Source organism: Melospiza georgiana, chromosome 2, assembly GCF_028018845.1.
Source record: "Melospiza georgiana isolate bMelGeo1 chromosome 2, bMelGeo1.pri, whole genome shotgun sequence".
Classification (NCBI taxonomy): Eukaryota; Metazoa; Chordata; class Aves; order Passeriformes; family Passerellidae; genus Melospiza; species Melospiza georgiana.
The window spans coordinates 53,082,358-53,099,513 of record NC_080431.1 but is presented as its reverse complement, the minus strand read 5'-3'; the positions used below and the strand labels follow the sequence as shown (position 1 = coordinate 53,099,513).

The 17,156-nt window shown below is 43.2% G+C and overlaps 1 protein-coding gene across 2 annotated transcripts in view; it reads right to left on the bottom strand.

Moving 5' to 3' along the window:
- SLC25A30 (solute carrier family 25 member 30) overlaps positions 1-17,156 on the bottom strand; it is a 32,979-nt gene that overhangs the window by 9,899 nt on the left and 5,924 nt on the right. The window contains exons 1-2 of one of the 2 annotated variants that reach the window (XM_058045673.1): positions 1,853-1,919; positions 1,156-1,245 (exon numbers count right to left, since the gene is read on the bottom strand). The exons of the other annotated variant lie outside the window; for it this stretch is intronic. Coding sequence (XP_057901656.1) covers positions 1,156-1,176 — 21 coding nt within the window. The 5' untranslated portion in view covers positions 1,177-1,245; positions 1,853-1,919. Of the gene's footprint in view, positions 1-1,155; positions 1,246-1,852; positions 1,920-17,156 lie in introns of those variants that run through there. 2 annotated transcript variants of the gene reach the window in all.

The following is a 17,156-nucleotide window of genomic DNA, read 5'->3' as shown; positions in this document are numbered from 1 at the left end:
TACACTCCCTGTTATTCTTCCCTGCTTTATCACCTGTAGTGCCTAACTGGAAAATATCACAAATACACCCATTACTTAGCCCTGCCTTTTGTACTGCTGAACCTTCTTTAGTCGCTTCCTCTACAGATGCCAACAACCCAGCACCTAAATGAATTTTCAGAGTTGCAGACACTCAGCAGGCCTGAACGCTTTCTGCAGCTCTAGTTTTCCCTTTACCATATTTACTTCATGATGAGTTACCTGGGTCTTCTGACACACGAGGAAAAGAGCTAAAATCACAAAATTTCACATACTCAACACCTACATGCACAGAAATCCTTATTCTTTAGACTGCTGTAAAGAACATAATTAAAAAAAAAAAAAAAAAAAAAAAAAACAAAAAAAAAACAGGAGAAGGCAACTAAGGTCACCCCACTATACTGCCAAAGAGCGCAGTACAGAGGTCTGGACACACAGGCTTAGACCATGCCAGCTTTCCAATACAAAGGAGGCAGAGCTGCATGGATATGACACTGTATCAGAGGGAGGCCAGTTCCAGCTCCAATTCCTCATAATCCTTTTTTGCCGTGATTAATGGCAGATCATTTAATTAACAGAGACAAAGCCAAGCTCAGTTTGCCCACTGTCTGCTACACGCCTCATCTTTACTCCTGAGAAACTCCGCAAAACTCACAGTTAAGCCCCTCAAACATACTAAAACAAGATTTCATCTATCACCAATACCACAACACATGTAAAATAAAAATATAGATCCTTTTCCTGTTCATTTCATATTTCACTCTGCCTAGGCAATGCAGGCTACTCATTTTTTATATGTAATTCTGAGCACGGTCAAATAAAGTTTTCAATTTGCACAGAGATTTACAAATATTAGTTGAAGCTTTAATATATAAATAGGGTACTCTAATGAAAAATTTTATAGCACACTCTTCCTTTGACAGATCCCAAGGTGAAGGTCAAGGTTTGTAAATCTGAAAGGCTTTCAAGTCTCATCTCCTGCCAATATGCTAAACTAATCATATGAATCTTTGAATTTCTAACCTCCAGCCCCCTTCTTTAAGATTTCCATACTTTAGGAAGAAGTATGAAGAAGAAGAAAAAAGATAAAGCAAAGACATAGATTTTTTCTCAGGAAAAAAAATCAAAAAGACACACCATCCAGTAATTTCGCCCCATGATCTCAGATGTCTCATTTCCCGCTTATATTCCAAATTCTTGGTTTGCTTCTTAGTCAGAACTTCTTCCCTATATCAATAAAAATAGTAAGTGTCTCCTCAGAACAATTCTGTATCAGCTGAGTGAGTGGCAAACTACTTAAAAAGAGAATCCAGCCATCATCATAGAAAAAATTAAGGTCTCCACTTTTACTACAAAGATATTGCCTTTACAAAATACACGTTGCCATACCCTGAACATCAACAATGACAGAGGGGATACTCGACCCTAAAGAGGATTGGGCTGAATTAATACAGAGATTCATCCACGCACTTTCTGCAGTGGTCAGAAGGGAATCCTCTTTCTTTTAACCACAGCATGACTGGACTAAACCCAAAAGCCCGAGTTCCATGAAAGAACAAATAACTTAAATAACTCGATATTTCCCCGACGGGGAGCAGAATTGAAAAGTCCCACATACTATTACATGGTGGCCGAAAACATCGCTAGCGTATCAAGCACGCAGTACACTCGAGCTTATAGTAATTTTAACTATTTAAAGCAGATTCGGGTCTAGGGTGGCAACAGCTACTACTACACAAGAAAAATAGTCTCCCACCCTCCGAGAGCTGAGAGCAGCAGCCGCCAGCTCCCCACTCACCACCGAGCCCCGCCCGACCCCCACGTCCTGCCGTACCGGCCCCGCCGCTCCCAAATCCCGGCGCTGCTCCCCGCGGCCGCGGCGGCTTTTGGGGAACGCGGGGCTCCGCCCCGGGGCGGGCTGGCCCGAGAGCCGAGCCAGGAGCGGGGCGTGGAAGGGGCGGGTGCGAAGCCGCAGCTGGTTTGAAGGGGGCGCCTTGCCGGCTGTAGTTATTCGGGGAAAAGATTAACCATGCCGACCTTGCAGTCGGAGGTCTCCCTTCGCCGCTAGCCTTGGAGGGCTGCTGGGGTGGTGGGACAGCCGGCATTTTCCATTAGCATTCCTGCCCCAGGAGAATGGAGCGGCTGTGTCGGGTGTTTCAGCGCTCCCCGGTTAACGAACATCCTCACCATTATCTATAAGGACACTGATTTTGCCCCTCGATTTATGATCCTATGGGCACCAGCCACACTGCAGCAGTACCGGGGCTGAGCTTTCCTGAGGCAGCACAGGAACCTTTATCTACCTGCTGTGTGTATAGAAATAGAAAGGGGCAGGATGGGCTTAAATACCCACTTTGCTCTTTAAAATACCCTCTTCAATATTTTTGGCAGAACGTTTACACAGGTGATTCAGCAGTCGTAGTAGTATTACACAGTTCTGTGCCATTCTAACTATGTTTCTTTGCATCACCAGGGCAGAAATTACGGATTCACTATGTACGCTTTACATGGCTTTGTTCACACACATCCAGTGCCTGTCCCGAAGGAAAGGGGCTACCTAAAAGGGCAGGTCTCAGCCGCTGTACGGGTGGCAGTGACCCGTGCATGCAGACTGGATGAGAACCAGAAGTAGTCTGGTCCAGAGTCCAGGGCTTCCTGTGAAATAGTTTGGAATCAGTTCTTTTGCTGCCCCTAAAGGCAGAGTGTTGTGGTCACTCGGCGCTTTCTGTTTCTGACTGAAGAGCTGCCAGGAGTGCTTGTAGGGACCTACCCGCACGGTGCAGCCCTGCTGCCGCTGTCAGTCCGCTGCCTTGCAGGCTGATGGCATGCCTTACCCCGCAAAGGGCAACACATCCTGCGGGATTGCTCCCCGCGCCCATCTCAGGGCAAGGCTGGAGGCTGAGAACCTTTATTTAAACTTACTGGCTGGTGGAGAAAGAGGGTGACACCCACTCAGCCTCATTAAGAAGCTGGATGTGGCTTTGCATGCAATTCTCGGTTAAGTATAAAGAATCCAAAATTTGGGTTCCGGTATGCCACAAGTGCTTCATACAATGAAAATAGTTCTCTAAAGCAATCCAAATCTATTACAGACCTCCCACAAATGTTCCATTTCAGTTGTTAAGGGATGGGTAGCCCACAAAGCTCCTGCTCTAATCACAATGTTGCAAAGTTGTCTTTGCAGGTGGGCCTCATAGAACTTAGCTACAAAGTCCCACCTCAGAACTGGTATTTACATTCTAACCCACTCCTGAAATTCCAATACCTGGCTAGCTCTTTACAGGTTCTATATCTGCAGCAAGTACGATCTTACTTCAGATAAACTTTGAATGGCTCTTTTCTTTCTTTTTGCACAGAGATCATCTGGACTGATTCTAGCATTGAGTGATTTTGCACTTTGGTGCAGCTGCTTTTGTTTTCTGACTTCTCAAATTTCTGCCTCCTTTTAAGAAGGACTTTAGTTCCACTCTGATCTTGAGTCGGGCAGCTCCTTTTGCAGGCAGATGGGTTTTATTACCTCTGATGAAAATCAGCTCCTGTTCACATGTTATATCTTGCACCCAAAACACATTTCTTAGTTTCTTAACAACCTAGTTGCTAGTTCCCAACTGCGTACTTCTGAATAAAGAAAAATTCCAGTAAACTTTTGTTACTACTGGTGACTTTTGCATGGCTCCTCTGAATAAAGTCTTCTGTTGTATTCTCAACCCGATTCATACTACGTATGAGGTACGTAATGCTTTTGTCAACAGAGAGCAGACTACTTTTGGCAAGCTGCCTTGAACATGGCATCTGCGTCATACCAGCACTGACTTAGGTGCTCAGCATCTTTGCACATGTGCTACTGATTACACAGTCTTACAACAGCTTTATCCAAGTGCCAGTTCTTTCCCAAGGGGCTGTGCAGGGCTACAGTTTAATTAATTAATTCCCGGACCCCTAAAACTTACTGTTCCTAAGTTTCCTCACGCATTTTTGTTTCTTTTTTTTTAAGCAAAAGAAGACAACCCTCAAATCATTTTTTCTGGGGACCTCTGCTTTGTGCATTCATTCCTGTTTTGCTACTTCCACTGCTGCTTAAAATGGAAAATCATTTCACTTCTGGTCTCTGCAGGGGTGAAGACAGGTCTGCCAAGTCTCCTACTGCTTAAATGAATGGTTAGTGGAAAGACACAGCTGGCTACAGGTATTGTTCAAACTGCCCTGTCATTTTGTTGGTAGCTGTAACCACGGGAGAGGTACCTTTTTCCCTTGGAAACTTTCACAATTATTACTTACATAACTGATTTGCATTTTTCATGTTCCATTGGCTGAGTGATGAAAGCAAGCCTAGGACATGGGAGTCAAGAGCTCCCAGCCCTGGCACAGTCTCCTCACCTTCAATTGTTTGTACTTTCTCTCTGAAGGGCATTTCACCTGACCCTCAATCACACAGCAGATTACTTTGTTGGGAAAGACACTCAGTGTTCTATTGGCACATGTAAAACTGTAAGACATAATAAATTGTACTTCCATTGTGTTTGCCAGGGGCAAAACCTCAGCCTGGAGCACCACATCCAGTTATGTATGGTGCATTTCAGGAGAGCTGTACAGAAGAACTAGGAAAATAAGGCTAGGAATACAAAACACTATCTGCAATGAAAAATTGAAAGAAACAGTCTTAAAAAAAGATTAATATAACATAATCTTCAAGACTGACGTTATCCATAAAGAGGAATTTAATTCTCTGTTCTCCACCATTTACATTAGACATACAACAGACTTTTTAATGGTGTGGACAGTACTGGATGACTGAGGAGTTTGCAGTACCTTCATCATCACCAACTTTTAAAAACTGTTAAGCAGCTGGTTTTGAGACATAATTACAATCTGGATTACCTGGACCAAGTATTGGGATGGACTCTCAAAGACCTCTCCAGCCCTTTTTGTCTGTAATTATTCAATGAAATTTCCTCCTCCAGCTGTTAGCATATGGTATGTACAATGACAAGACAACTAAAGTTTCTAACTTAGTAACATAATCTACTGTGCAGAGACCAGGGAGAAAGGAAAGAGAAATCAAGAGTAACAGTAAATGTAATTTTATAGTCTTTTTTTAAACAAATTTTTTTTTATAATCTGATTTGGACTCCAGCATTGGCAGGAGCCAAAGGTCTTTACTGTGTCACTGTTTTGTGGATATAAAAGGGCCATGTTATTTGTTTTTAATGGGTAAAAGGTGAAGGAACAGAGGGCAGTTCCAGGCTTTGAGTGGACGAGAGTCACACAGTATAAGGTCCCAGCAAAGCAGTTCTAGTAAATGTAAACCAAACAAAATTTTCTGAAAGTGTTGCAATCTTGTAGCAGGTCCTGGGAAATTGATTTGTCTTCTTTTCTGGGACCCCAACAGAGATAATAACTCCTATGTACGTGACAGCGTTGAGGTTGATGTTATTTGAATGAGCAAATGAAAAGCTGCTAAAGTTGCTCAGATAGGAAGGCACCATAGGAGGCTTTTCACTACTACAAAATACTTTCCAGCCTCAAAGGGTGATCCTCCAGGTCCTTGCTAAATAAAGATCAGTCACAGTTGCTTCACAGAGGCTTTTGTCCAACATTGCACTGCGCTAAACAAGTAGCAATTAGAAGAAACAATGCCAATTTAAATGCTGGTAGATGCAACACAAAGAAGAGCAAATATTTTTCTATGTCCTAGTAAAAATCAGACAGAATATGGTGTAAGATACAGCCTAACCTTTCCCACAATGTTGAATGAATGACAGAGAGGCTGACGGGACACCAAATAACATCTCACACATGGTATGTTTTCTGCCACTTCCAGTACATCCCTTGCTGGCAGTACTCCATATCCAGGGGGAAGCATATATTTGTGGAAGTGTCTGCTGAGGGAGATACATATTTGCACTAGGCTATCCTGTGAAAGCAGAGCTGCAGTTGAAGTAGTCCTACAGTAAAGGAAACATGACTCAAACAAGACAATGATCAGGGAGATGTACTGGCAGGTGACCCCAAGCCATGTCCTTTGCAATGCAGGATTTAGGTTGATCAGAATCCAGAACTGCCTACATAGCAAAATTTCAAGCTTTCAGTGCTATTACTTCTTAAAGGAGCCTCACTATTCTCTTTCCAGATTCTCAAGTTTTGATGGTTTTCCTCTAGTTTTCACAGAATGCTTTGCATTAAATCATTACCCAAATAATACCGCTTTTCTTCTGGTTACTCCAGTCTGGCTTTGGGTAACCTAACTTTTGCTATCAGCATCCTAATACTATATACTTCCTTTTAAATTTTAAAAATGTACTTTATAAAGTTTTGTCAAATGAAGCATTTAAGTAACTTTTTTTTTTAATAAAAAGTTCTGAAAAAGCAGGATGCTTTCTGAAGAAGTATTCTCCTGCTTTGCAGCCCTGCTGATCCACAGGATGACAACACCAGAACTAACACAGTGTTTGGTTGACATGAGCTGATTGCTGTTAACCTTCAGCAAGACAGGTTATTCTGCACAGCAGGGAAAAACAGCTGCAGAATTTTGTCCTTGTGGTAGTTGTCTGTCACAACAACCACATCCTGAACAAGTCACTCAGGACCTTTAATGTGCAGTGGGATTCCTTGCTGATGCAGCAATGCAGCAGTCATGGGTAGGAACTCACATCTCCACTGCTCCTAGTAACAAAGGCTGGCAGAGTGGGAGAACAATTGCCTTCCAGAGACTGAAGCAGCACAGATGACAGTGATAGACATCCTGGGTTTCCATGAAACATGGCATCTGACGTGCTCATGTCCCTCCATTTCCCAGAGTTATTCTTCCCTACACTTGGTTCAGTGGATGCCAGCTTTTGGACATGCTCATGCCTTAGAAGGCAGCACCAGGGAACAGAGAAATGTGCCTCACAGCTGTAAAAAGGGTCTTTGTTCTGCAACAAGGCAGCACTGATGTATCAGCTCACTGCCAAAAAGGCAGATGCTCCCTTACCTTCCCATATTCCCCTCCCATTCCCAGGCACAGTTCTGGCCCTTAGCTCAGGCTGCTGATTGCTCTCAACCCACTTATGAGTGGGTTCAACTCACTAATTACAGAATGCCCCCATCAAACCCCAGGCTTCTGCCAGCTGATGCAGCTGAACTGGCTTCACACTGGCAGCAGCAGCAGTGTAACAGAAGAAGCAGCACTGCATGACTTGAAGTGGGTTCATCCTGTTGGAAGCATTGAAATATTAGACTGTCTCAACATCTCACAGGACTTAGCCACAAGTATCTGGCAGAGCAAATACTCCTGAGGGGTTGCAGTATGCATCCTGCCTTTAACACCCCATCCTAACACCTCTGGCCTCCTGTCTGGCTTGCAGTAAGAACAGGAGGTGGCATTAATGCCCAGACTTCACACAGTGTGCTAACAACTTTTTCTGACCTTCAAGGCCAGACAACAGAGGCAAGGCAGAGCCACCTTGCAGCCTGCAGCCTGCCAGCTGGATCGTGTGTAAAACTTCATCGAAGAACTTTGGATGGCCTCCTACAACACAGCTGAAAATGCAGACTTCAATTCATGCCAAAGATGGGTTGGCCTTGTTTCAGCTCTAAGACCAGGGGGAATCCAGCTCTGCCTAATCAAAGAACCAGCCTACAAACTTCCTTGCTTTGCATTTCAAATGCAAAGCCAGCAAGAAGACAGGGAGAAGAGAGACAAAAAAGCAATTAAGAGTAACAAAGATGAACCAGAGAAGATAGTGCAAATGAACGTTTAGACAAGAGATATGAGAACAGGCCTATGTATATTGTACAGAAGGTTTTACTGATGCTAGACTGTCTGAAATGACAAGAGGGATTTTTGTAAGTGCAAAAAATAAGTGATGCTTTGAAAACAGATGGTTTGCTACCTCAGTGATAGTTGCCATGAGGACTAAGACATCTAGGTAGCTTGTTCCAGAGGAAAGCACCACAGGTGAAAGCTACTTCTGACACTTTCAGGATTCTGAAGGAAGAAATGTTCTAAGGAAGGTGTCTGGGGATTGAGTGACTGTCTCCACTTCCTGGGGAGGTGTTGAGGGATCCTGGAAGGTCACAGCACTATGCAGTCACACCTAGGATAGCCAGCATGGCCATCCTCCCGGCTGCTTGGAGCACAGGACTTAGCAATAGATTATATACTTCCCCCTGGATGGAGTTAAACTTTGTGGATTTGTAATATCTGTAAATTTTATGGGAAACTAGCCCAGCTCTTGTAGTTCTTACACATCCTGGATTTTATGTGATTCCAAAAGATCCACTGTTTTTATTGGTTTTATATCTTAAATGACAGTCCCTACCTGAAAGCCTTCTGTAATGGAGGTACTTGAATGTGTATGAAAATGAGGTAACTATAGAAGCTACACAACCTTTTTCCAAATGTATCTCAGCAATATGTAAATGACAGCACTTTTTTCTGATATTGATTTTCACTGCAGACTCCATTGTAACATTCAGTTTTGGAGATTATAAACAGCCTGTTCTCCATTTCTAAAACCTTGAAGAACAAAATCAGTTCCAGAAATAGGGGAACCCCAGAAAATGGCTTTTGATCAGTAAGTATACAGCATTTGAAAGGAATGGGAGAGGGGAAAGTGTGAGCAACGAAATGTACAGTATAGATAATCTTACTTCATACAATCCAGAACATGGTAGGGGCATTTAAATGGTGTAGTTAAAGACTAGGTGGGGAAAATAACAGTGATGTGCAGACTCCTGCAGCTCCATCTAGCTCATCTGAACAGAGTTCATTCAATTAGCTCAGCAAGTCTCTAATCAGCAAAAAAGATCTTAGTTTAACCACTGTCCATGTCACTAGTGCAGAAGGAATTAACTCCCAAACCGAGCTCATCTGACCATGTTAGTACACAGTTATGTGTCTGTCTTTTCCATGTCAAAGTTAACACACCTGACTTCACAGGTTTCAAGTATCAGATTAGTTGTGTCCCAAAAGCCCTCTAAACTTAGCCAAACACAGGCTTCTGGATACCAGCCCAGAAAGAGTTCTAAGAATTTTCTTAAATTCTGCATTGTGCTGTAATCCCCCAACAATTGTGATAGGAGACAGAGCTGCAGCAGCAGTGAGACCTTCAAAACTTTTTCTTTTACATGTTGCAGGAGGACAGCATTAGGAAAGAATTCTTGCCATACTGTCTGAAATGCAGCACTTATTGCAGCAGGAAAATCAGAATCAGGACTCTCACAATCAAAGTTGTCCTGCCAGTGCCACAGATGTTTTGTTTTGCTGTTTTGCCTTAGAAACAATGAACAACATTTTTGCATTTTCATGAATTAACATTCTTGGTCAAAATCATTATACCCAGAAAGCTCAACTGAATAGTGTTTTGGTTTTTTCCTATTAAATCTTCTAAATCCACTGGAAATTACATGAGTTCTCTGGAAAACAATTGTTCAGGCAGGTCACAGCTCCCATCCACTCTCTCAACAGTTCCAGCAACCCCAGAATGCATTTGCAAGGTTTAGAGGTATTTGTCATTTGCTAACAAGAGGCAATGGCATCAAGCCCTGGAGTTTCTCACTGACATTCAGTTCTTTCTCCTTTATTTTCCCTGTTTTGTTTACTTCAAATGCACTGAAACAAATGGCCATATAAATGTTAATGAATTACAGGCTCACTAATCGGACCTGGGTTTGCCTCCAAGTTTTAGCTGCTCTCCCTCGGCTTTGTGAGCAATGTACTGTGAAAATTCTTGAAAAGCCAGTTTAGTCTCAGAGGGTGGTGGTGGGAGGCCGATTATTATTTTGTAATGTTCTCAGACCATAACTTTCATTGTAGTAAAAATGGGGGGAAAAGCCTTGAATGAAAATCAAGAGCAAAATATTCTTTCAAGGAGACCAACTGCTCATCCTGAACCAAGGATCTGATCTTCCAATATTAGGCTAGACACAGTAATCTCAAAATACTCCATGTGCACCAGCACTGCAAAAGATGTGGCTGAATTTATGAAGTAGATTATGCTGTCTAATGTAAATTACACCTGGAGACAACCTGTGACACTGACACTGTAAACACAGAGATGTGTGTTCCAACAGTGCTCTGAGCTCACAGAGGCTCTGCTCTGCTGATTTGAGTTGACTGTGGCCATTGGGGTGAGGAGTCAATGGTGCAAGGCACAGTTGTAGTCACTCTGCATTTTTGATGACTGAGATTGGCTGGTTTTACTCATACTTAAAGCTTGGTCCAGCTTGGCTCCAGAACATCTCAATTTTAAAATCTTCTGGACCGTACTCTGAAATGTTTTCCATTTCCATCACAGAACACATACACAAATAGAGATACTCTCCACCCCCCTCCCAACCTTACTTCATACTTGAAGAGGTGCTTGCAAACATGAACCTTAAAAAGTACAGACAAAAGGGCAGGTAAAAGGGCAGGGGGACAGGTAAAAAGATGATAATAAATCTTCTCTGTCAGAACTGCATCTTAGTTCTCACTGCCTCGGTTTACAAGCCCAGATTTGTGTGTCTGAACTTTCCCTCGAGTAGCACATGACAGAGCCAGTTTGTGCCAGGTTCCAAAATCAGCTCCCAGAGACCTTTCCTGACCACAGACTGGAGCCAGAGCAGGCAGTGTGACCTTACTGTGGGGTCACGCTGTGCCCATGTATTAAAAAATAACTATTTTCTTTTTTGCCTTTCACTTCTGCAATTACATGAATGTTTCATTTCCTCTTACTATACACTACTAACATAGGAATTGGTGTTTGCACTAAGTCAAAACAAAGCCATGATGTCACGTGCCAGAGCATGGAAAATAAAACATTGCATTGAAAACCACACTCGTCTTGCTAACTACATGATTAAAACATGTAACAACTACAGCCAGCTCAGTATTACTACTGTATCACACACTAGGCAAAACCAGAACTCCTGTATTCAACAGTCTTTAGCTCTCAGATGTCTACTGGACATTTGTATTAAAAGACTAAAGTACTTTCTGCATAAGTTCAATATGCAAGTCCAGGTGTGCAGTATATAGAATGTGTAGCTTTCATGTTTTTCACATAAAAATTATTTTTTATATAAGCTAACAGTAGTTAACATTGTGTGCATTTTTATGTAATTTTTAATCTTTGAGACAGATATATAGATGATAATATATTGTTTAAATGTCGTAGTGATAATACCAGTCTGTCTTTCTCCTCTTTGTGCCATTCTGGTAAATTCAAAACTATTCTTAGTTACAGTTTTTAAACTAGTAGGTCCTTCACATTAATGATATAAAAAACCAAATAAAGGACTTCAGAACTCTTGAATGACTGAAGTTGCACTGGCTGTGAAACAAGGCTGTAACAGTGCCTGGTGCTGTTCACATCTCTGTCACTGGGCTTGAACAAGAGGGTGCAATTCCTACATGCTTTGTAAACTCGGTGTTATTCCTCGAGGCCTTAAAGGGATCTCATCCCATAAACTGCACTTCTCAGCTGTTAGCAGTGACTCTTCAGGGTATTTCTATGTGGTCTGTAACTACCCACACGTACACATTATGAATAAAGGGACTGAAACCAAAGAATGGAAATCCAAATTGAGTGCTAAGAACAAGACCTGAGCATCGCAGGAAACTCCTGCCTCTGCTGGGAAGCAGAAAAGTACTTTGATTCCTAAAAACATACTTACAGGCTTAGCCCTGAACAACCTAGAAATCAGCACAGCTCCAGCAGGCTGACATGGGAGTTCCCCACTGTCAGTCCAAAACTCAGCCCTTTTTTGTGCTTCTCTTTCAAGATTAACATTTTGTAACTTGGGCCAAATGCCACACTGTGAAAACAAATTTTGTACCTCTCTGTAGACCAAACTTCAGCAGCAGCACCACTGAAACATTATCATGACAAGATATCAGGTTCTTGCTATCCATCCTGAATATCCATGATCTCCACAGTTTTGTTTCCCTACCTATGGAAATAAGTAGTAATTTGTTATGACTGCATTACACCAGAAGAGAAACTATGAATGAAGAAACATACTCGGTCAATATAACTACCAACCATCATGGCTATGTTCAGGAATGGAGAATATAATCAGAAATCAAAGAAATGATGAAAAAGAATTTTCCTGGTCCTTAATTTTCAGTGGGCTAAAAATCAGAAGACTCGGCCTTTATGTTTGCATTTTCATGTGAAATGCTTTAAAAAAAAAAAAAGAATTGCAAATCAAAATCATGCCCTGAGCTTCTGTCTGCCTAGGTCAGACTCCAGGTAGTAAAGACACCCACAAATGATCAGGTTGTTCCTCTGAAAAAGCTGGCCCTCAGGAAAGGAGCTTGCTTATAAACAGGACTACATGCAGAAACTGAAATGGTGCCTTTTGTGTTGAGCAGCAGCAGACCTGTTCAATAAACTAATGGAAAAATTGCTGTTTTTCTGTCTGTGTTTCTTGTATGAAGCATGCAACTGAGGGCTTTGGATGAAAGCCAAGTCTTTAAATAGCACTGGCCACCAGCAGAAATCCAAAGCAGTGGATAGTAAACTCAGATTAACAGAAAGAAATAAAAACCATCTCCATTTTCATGGCACTGCTCTTATGTGCCTGGCTGGAGCTCACCCCTTTGCCTTGCCCCAGAGGATTCTGAAGCCAATTTCTATCCTGCTGTTTAGGGGCCCCCCACAGCTCTGAGCACCACAAGCACAGCACACCCTGCATGCTCTCACCCTGTGTATGCAACATCCACTCTCCCCAAAAGCAGCTTCTCTCCAGGATGTTCAGCACAAACCCGCTTGTGAATAGTGAGAAAATGCACCAAAAAGATGCCCAGAATAATTTGCATCTATTTGATGTTCAGCATAGTGCATCTGTTGCATGGTTTCCATATTCATGCTGTTCTCAGAGGAGAATCATTTGCTTTGTGCTGTAACAGCTACGCCCCCACGCCTCCCTGATTTCTCTGCACTCACTTGCTCCCATAGCTATTCATTTTTGCAGTGGGATTTCTTCCTGGTTTCCTGTCCCCACAGAGTAGCAATGATTTGTTCTATGAAGCTTGCAGTAGGTGGATAAACATTACTGGCCTCATTTCATGCATGGAGAATGTGAGACAGGAGGGTTATGCACAGACTGCCATTGCAGAGAGGAAGGGCTGTAAGCAGCAGTTTTGACACACAGGAATTTCTCTGTGGCCTCACAGGTGTGTACTGTGCTCCCACCCACACACTGGAGCTTCTCGAGACTGAAGGATAGCATGACCTTTTAGAGAAAACAAGCCCAAACCTAACAGGCACTGTGTGCCCGTTATTTACAGCAGAGAAATATGTGTGCTTAACTTTGATGTGCAAAAATGTGTTTTCTAGGTCCCAATGCACTTTGCTTGTACACATGTACACATTTGTGGGCTGAGATATGTGTGGCAGGATGTCCCAGACATGAAATTTGCTGTGATTGCTGTGATTTAGCATCTGATAAGCCACAGCTGGAGGAACACAGCACCAGACCACATTGCAGAACTACTTAAAAATGAGACACCCAGAAGGGGCCTGTGGCCATACAGAAGAGTGCTGAGGGTGGATGTGATTTCTTGGCAGTGCTGAAACAAGGCAGCCTGACCTCACATCACCTCTGTAATCCTTCGCTTACTCAGGGATATCCAACACTGCCTTGGCTGGGCATTTGAGCACAGTCATTAAACAGTAAGGAAGCTGGTGGCCCCTAAACCACCTGTCACATATGAGGAAGGTTTTGCTTGCTCTTTCAAATGTCAAAACCAGGTCAGAACTGTAAGACAGCGGGATCAGACAGGAGAAATCCTCGGGGCAGCAGCTAATGTAATTGGCATAGCTGGGAGCTGGTGAGGCAGAATGGGCAGCAGTCCTCCCTCACCTCAGCAGGTTTGTCAAAGGGTTATTTCAGGGCAGAGAAACAGACAGAGACGATTCCCCAGCCTCCCTATGACTTTGTTTCCCCCTCTGTGTTTCTAGAAAAGTTCTCTCCTAAGGCTGCATATGATTGACAAGTTAATAAAGGGCATTTAAGGATACAGAGTTATCTTCAAACTGCTTCCAAACACAAATCTATGCAGAAGGAAGCAACATCTCGGTGTTGAATTTCCTGACCTCCAGCAGTCCTTGGCTGTAGGGGTTCTTCCTGAGCAAGAAGTGCTTAGTAGCCTTTTCTGCAATTTTTCAAAATTTCCTTTTACAATAATCTAAACTTTTGGCATCCACAGCATCCTCAAGCAATAAGTTTCCCAGGCTAACTATACACAGGGTGTTAAAAGAAGCCATCCTTTGACTCTTCTGAACTTGTCACCTCATCATTTTCCTGATGTTCCTATATTTCCTGTCTGCTGACAGAGAGTGAATAGTTGGTCTCTTCTAATTTTCTCAACTCTGATGGTAAGATTTCTATCACACCCACCACTCCAGATATCACTTTTTAAAGGTAGTGTGCCTTATTGCAGATAATATTTTGCTGCTTGCCTCTTTTCTTGGTACTGGTCTCACTTTTATCACACTTTTTTGACACTGTGAGGCCAGGCCTGCACATGGCACTTGACATTTGGGCATGCAGCAATTACATACAAAGTGTGTGTGTGTGTATTTACTCTGTGTGTGTGTATACAGACATATGGCAAGGATGTTTCTGCTTTTATTCTCTATTCCCTTCTTAAAATTTCAGTAACAGTTTAGTCTTGTGATCAGCACTGAGAGATGCTCTTACGTTTTCACAGAAGTATCTATTATTGCTTCAGGCCACTCTGCCCTGAATTGTATACGTTAGCTAAACTGCTTTTTTATGTAAAGCTCCTGAAGAAATACATGAGATGAGCTGGTTCATCCATTTTTCCTCTCTACCTACAGCATCACAGCTGTGGAGAGAGACTTCCATGTGCCCACTGACCCAGTGAAAGAACCAAACAGTGAGGAACACCCTGATTCATCCTGTGTGAAAGTACTCACAAATAATACAGTTGGGCTTTTTTAATAAATACACAAATTGTGTAGCTATTGTGTCTGTGTAGAATGGGGCACACTGAGCTCCTTAAGGATCTGAGCATCAGACAGGCCTCTAAATCCACATTAATACAGGTTATGATCCACCCTATACTTGCAACACTCACAGGGGAATGGTAGGGCCCAGTCCCCTGTTCAGTAAGCAGTTCTGTTTGTTCTGCAGAGGACGATGGAAATCTCCAGCACCAGGAAACCTGAAGAACAAGGTAAGCAAACATCTCCCCAGAAAACTGCATGTTTAACTAATCTCCCTGATGAAAGAAGACTGGCTGACTGAACTCTCAAGGTCCTTTCCTAACCTTATCTTGAAGTGCCTCAGATTATCAGCCATCTCACAGACAGATAAACAGATCAGTCCCTATTTCCTCAGAGCATATTTGTGGATAGAATCTGCAAACACCTTAAAACCTTCTTCTCTCATCCTTCTCTTAAAATTCCCCATTTTTGAGTAGCTCCTACAGTGCTGCCATACCTTTCCAAAACAACAGAGCAATTCAAAATCAGTCAGAAGCTAGGAGGTACCTCCTAAGTGTCCAACATATGCTTGGTCACCCAGTTACCTTTTTGGTTTTTGCAGAAAGGAGGAATGTAGTGGACGCTAAATTCTTAACAGAAAATAATAAATATCTGTCTTGAGATCTTTGAAAATGACAGCAGCTTTGTATTTCCAGCTGACGTGTTATGACCTCAAGTTACTGGATTGCCATTTGAGAAGCTGTTTTCCAAAATAGAATCTTTTAGTCCTGTTGCCTGCTGTTCCCTACAGTATTTTAAAGTGATGCTTTGAGAGACCAAGAAGTTAATCTACCCATTTCCTCATAATGGGTATTAAATCCTGCCATTTTCCTGGTGCATCTGCAGCAAAGTTTGCTTTCTAAATGTAACTGTGTTACCCGCTGGTAGTGTCAGAATTCTAGGGATAACACCACTAACATGCTGAGTGCTCTGATGATTATTTCCCTATTGACAAGACTGAGAGCTCACACTGTGTAACAATGACCTAAAAAGCACACAGGGATGGATTAAAATGGCAGAACTCAATTTCAGGCTTCATAAGATTTCTGAAGCAAATGCCATTTTGAAAAATGGCAACTGAGTGAGTTCAGCATGGCAGGATTAGCCCCTATAATGGCTAAGAACTCAACAGACCCCAGCTCATTATGAGTGGATGCTAATTATCAGGAGTGAATGGTATCTGTGTGCAGCATCCAGCTGGCCAGGAGCCCAGAGCGGCTGCATCAGTTACAGGCCCAAGATCGAATTTTACTTGCGCTGGTCCCGGGGCACGTCAGGTGACACGGGAACGGTACCAACAGCAGTGGAAAAAGCTCTGGCCTCCTACCAAGGTGAGCCGAGTCCCGCTTGCCGTCCACCGGCTCCTGTCCCGCCATCTAGTGGGGTGTCCCACATGGCACAGGCGTTCAGAAAGCCTTAAGGCTGGCACAAAAACAGAGAGCTCGCAGGAGGACATCGTCCTCTCAACAGGGATCACTAAGTTAACTGAAGATGTCTTCAGGGTGAAGAACTGGGCAGAGATGTTTGCCTTAGAAGCACTGGCTAACTTTGAAGTGATGCCTGCAGATGGAAATTGTAACCTTGGCTCACGTTGCAGTAAAACCAGCTCCATGGATGGGGCCGTGAGCTGCCCTGCTGGGACCCTCCTCCCCAGGGCTCAGTGGCTGTTTGTGCTCATGCCCATCCCTCACTCCCCACCTGGGCTGTGCTGCAGCCACACTGTGTCTGGCTCATCCCAGCCCTTGGAGTGGCTTCAGACATTGGTCCCACACCACTGGCCCGGCTGGGACACCCTGGGACTGAGCCCTGGCTGGGGAAGACACTTCCCCTGCCTGCAGCTCCAGCTCCCCTTCCCTTCTGTAGCCAGCCTGGCTGCTCCGTGAGAAGTCAGCTTGAGCGCTCTTAACAAATGGATCTGCTCGTGAGCTATCTCTGCTGTGGAGGATAAATAGGATAAATTCCATTCCCATTATTTGCAAAACAATTGAACCAGCCAGGCATGCACTGAATTTTTTTTTTTTTTTTTGGTGGATGACTTTATAAAACCTCTACTCTGCTGTAAGAGAGACGTCCAGGTTTACTGCCCACAGACTAAGGAGAGTCCCAACACAAGAAATTAGACCCCTGTTGTTATCTTCTGTTATATTTCATATTTCT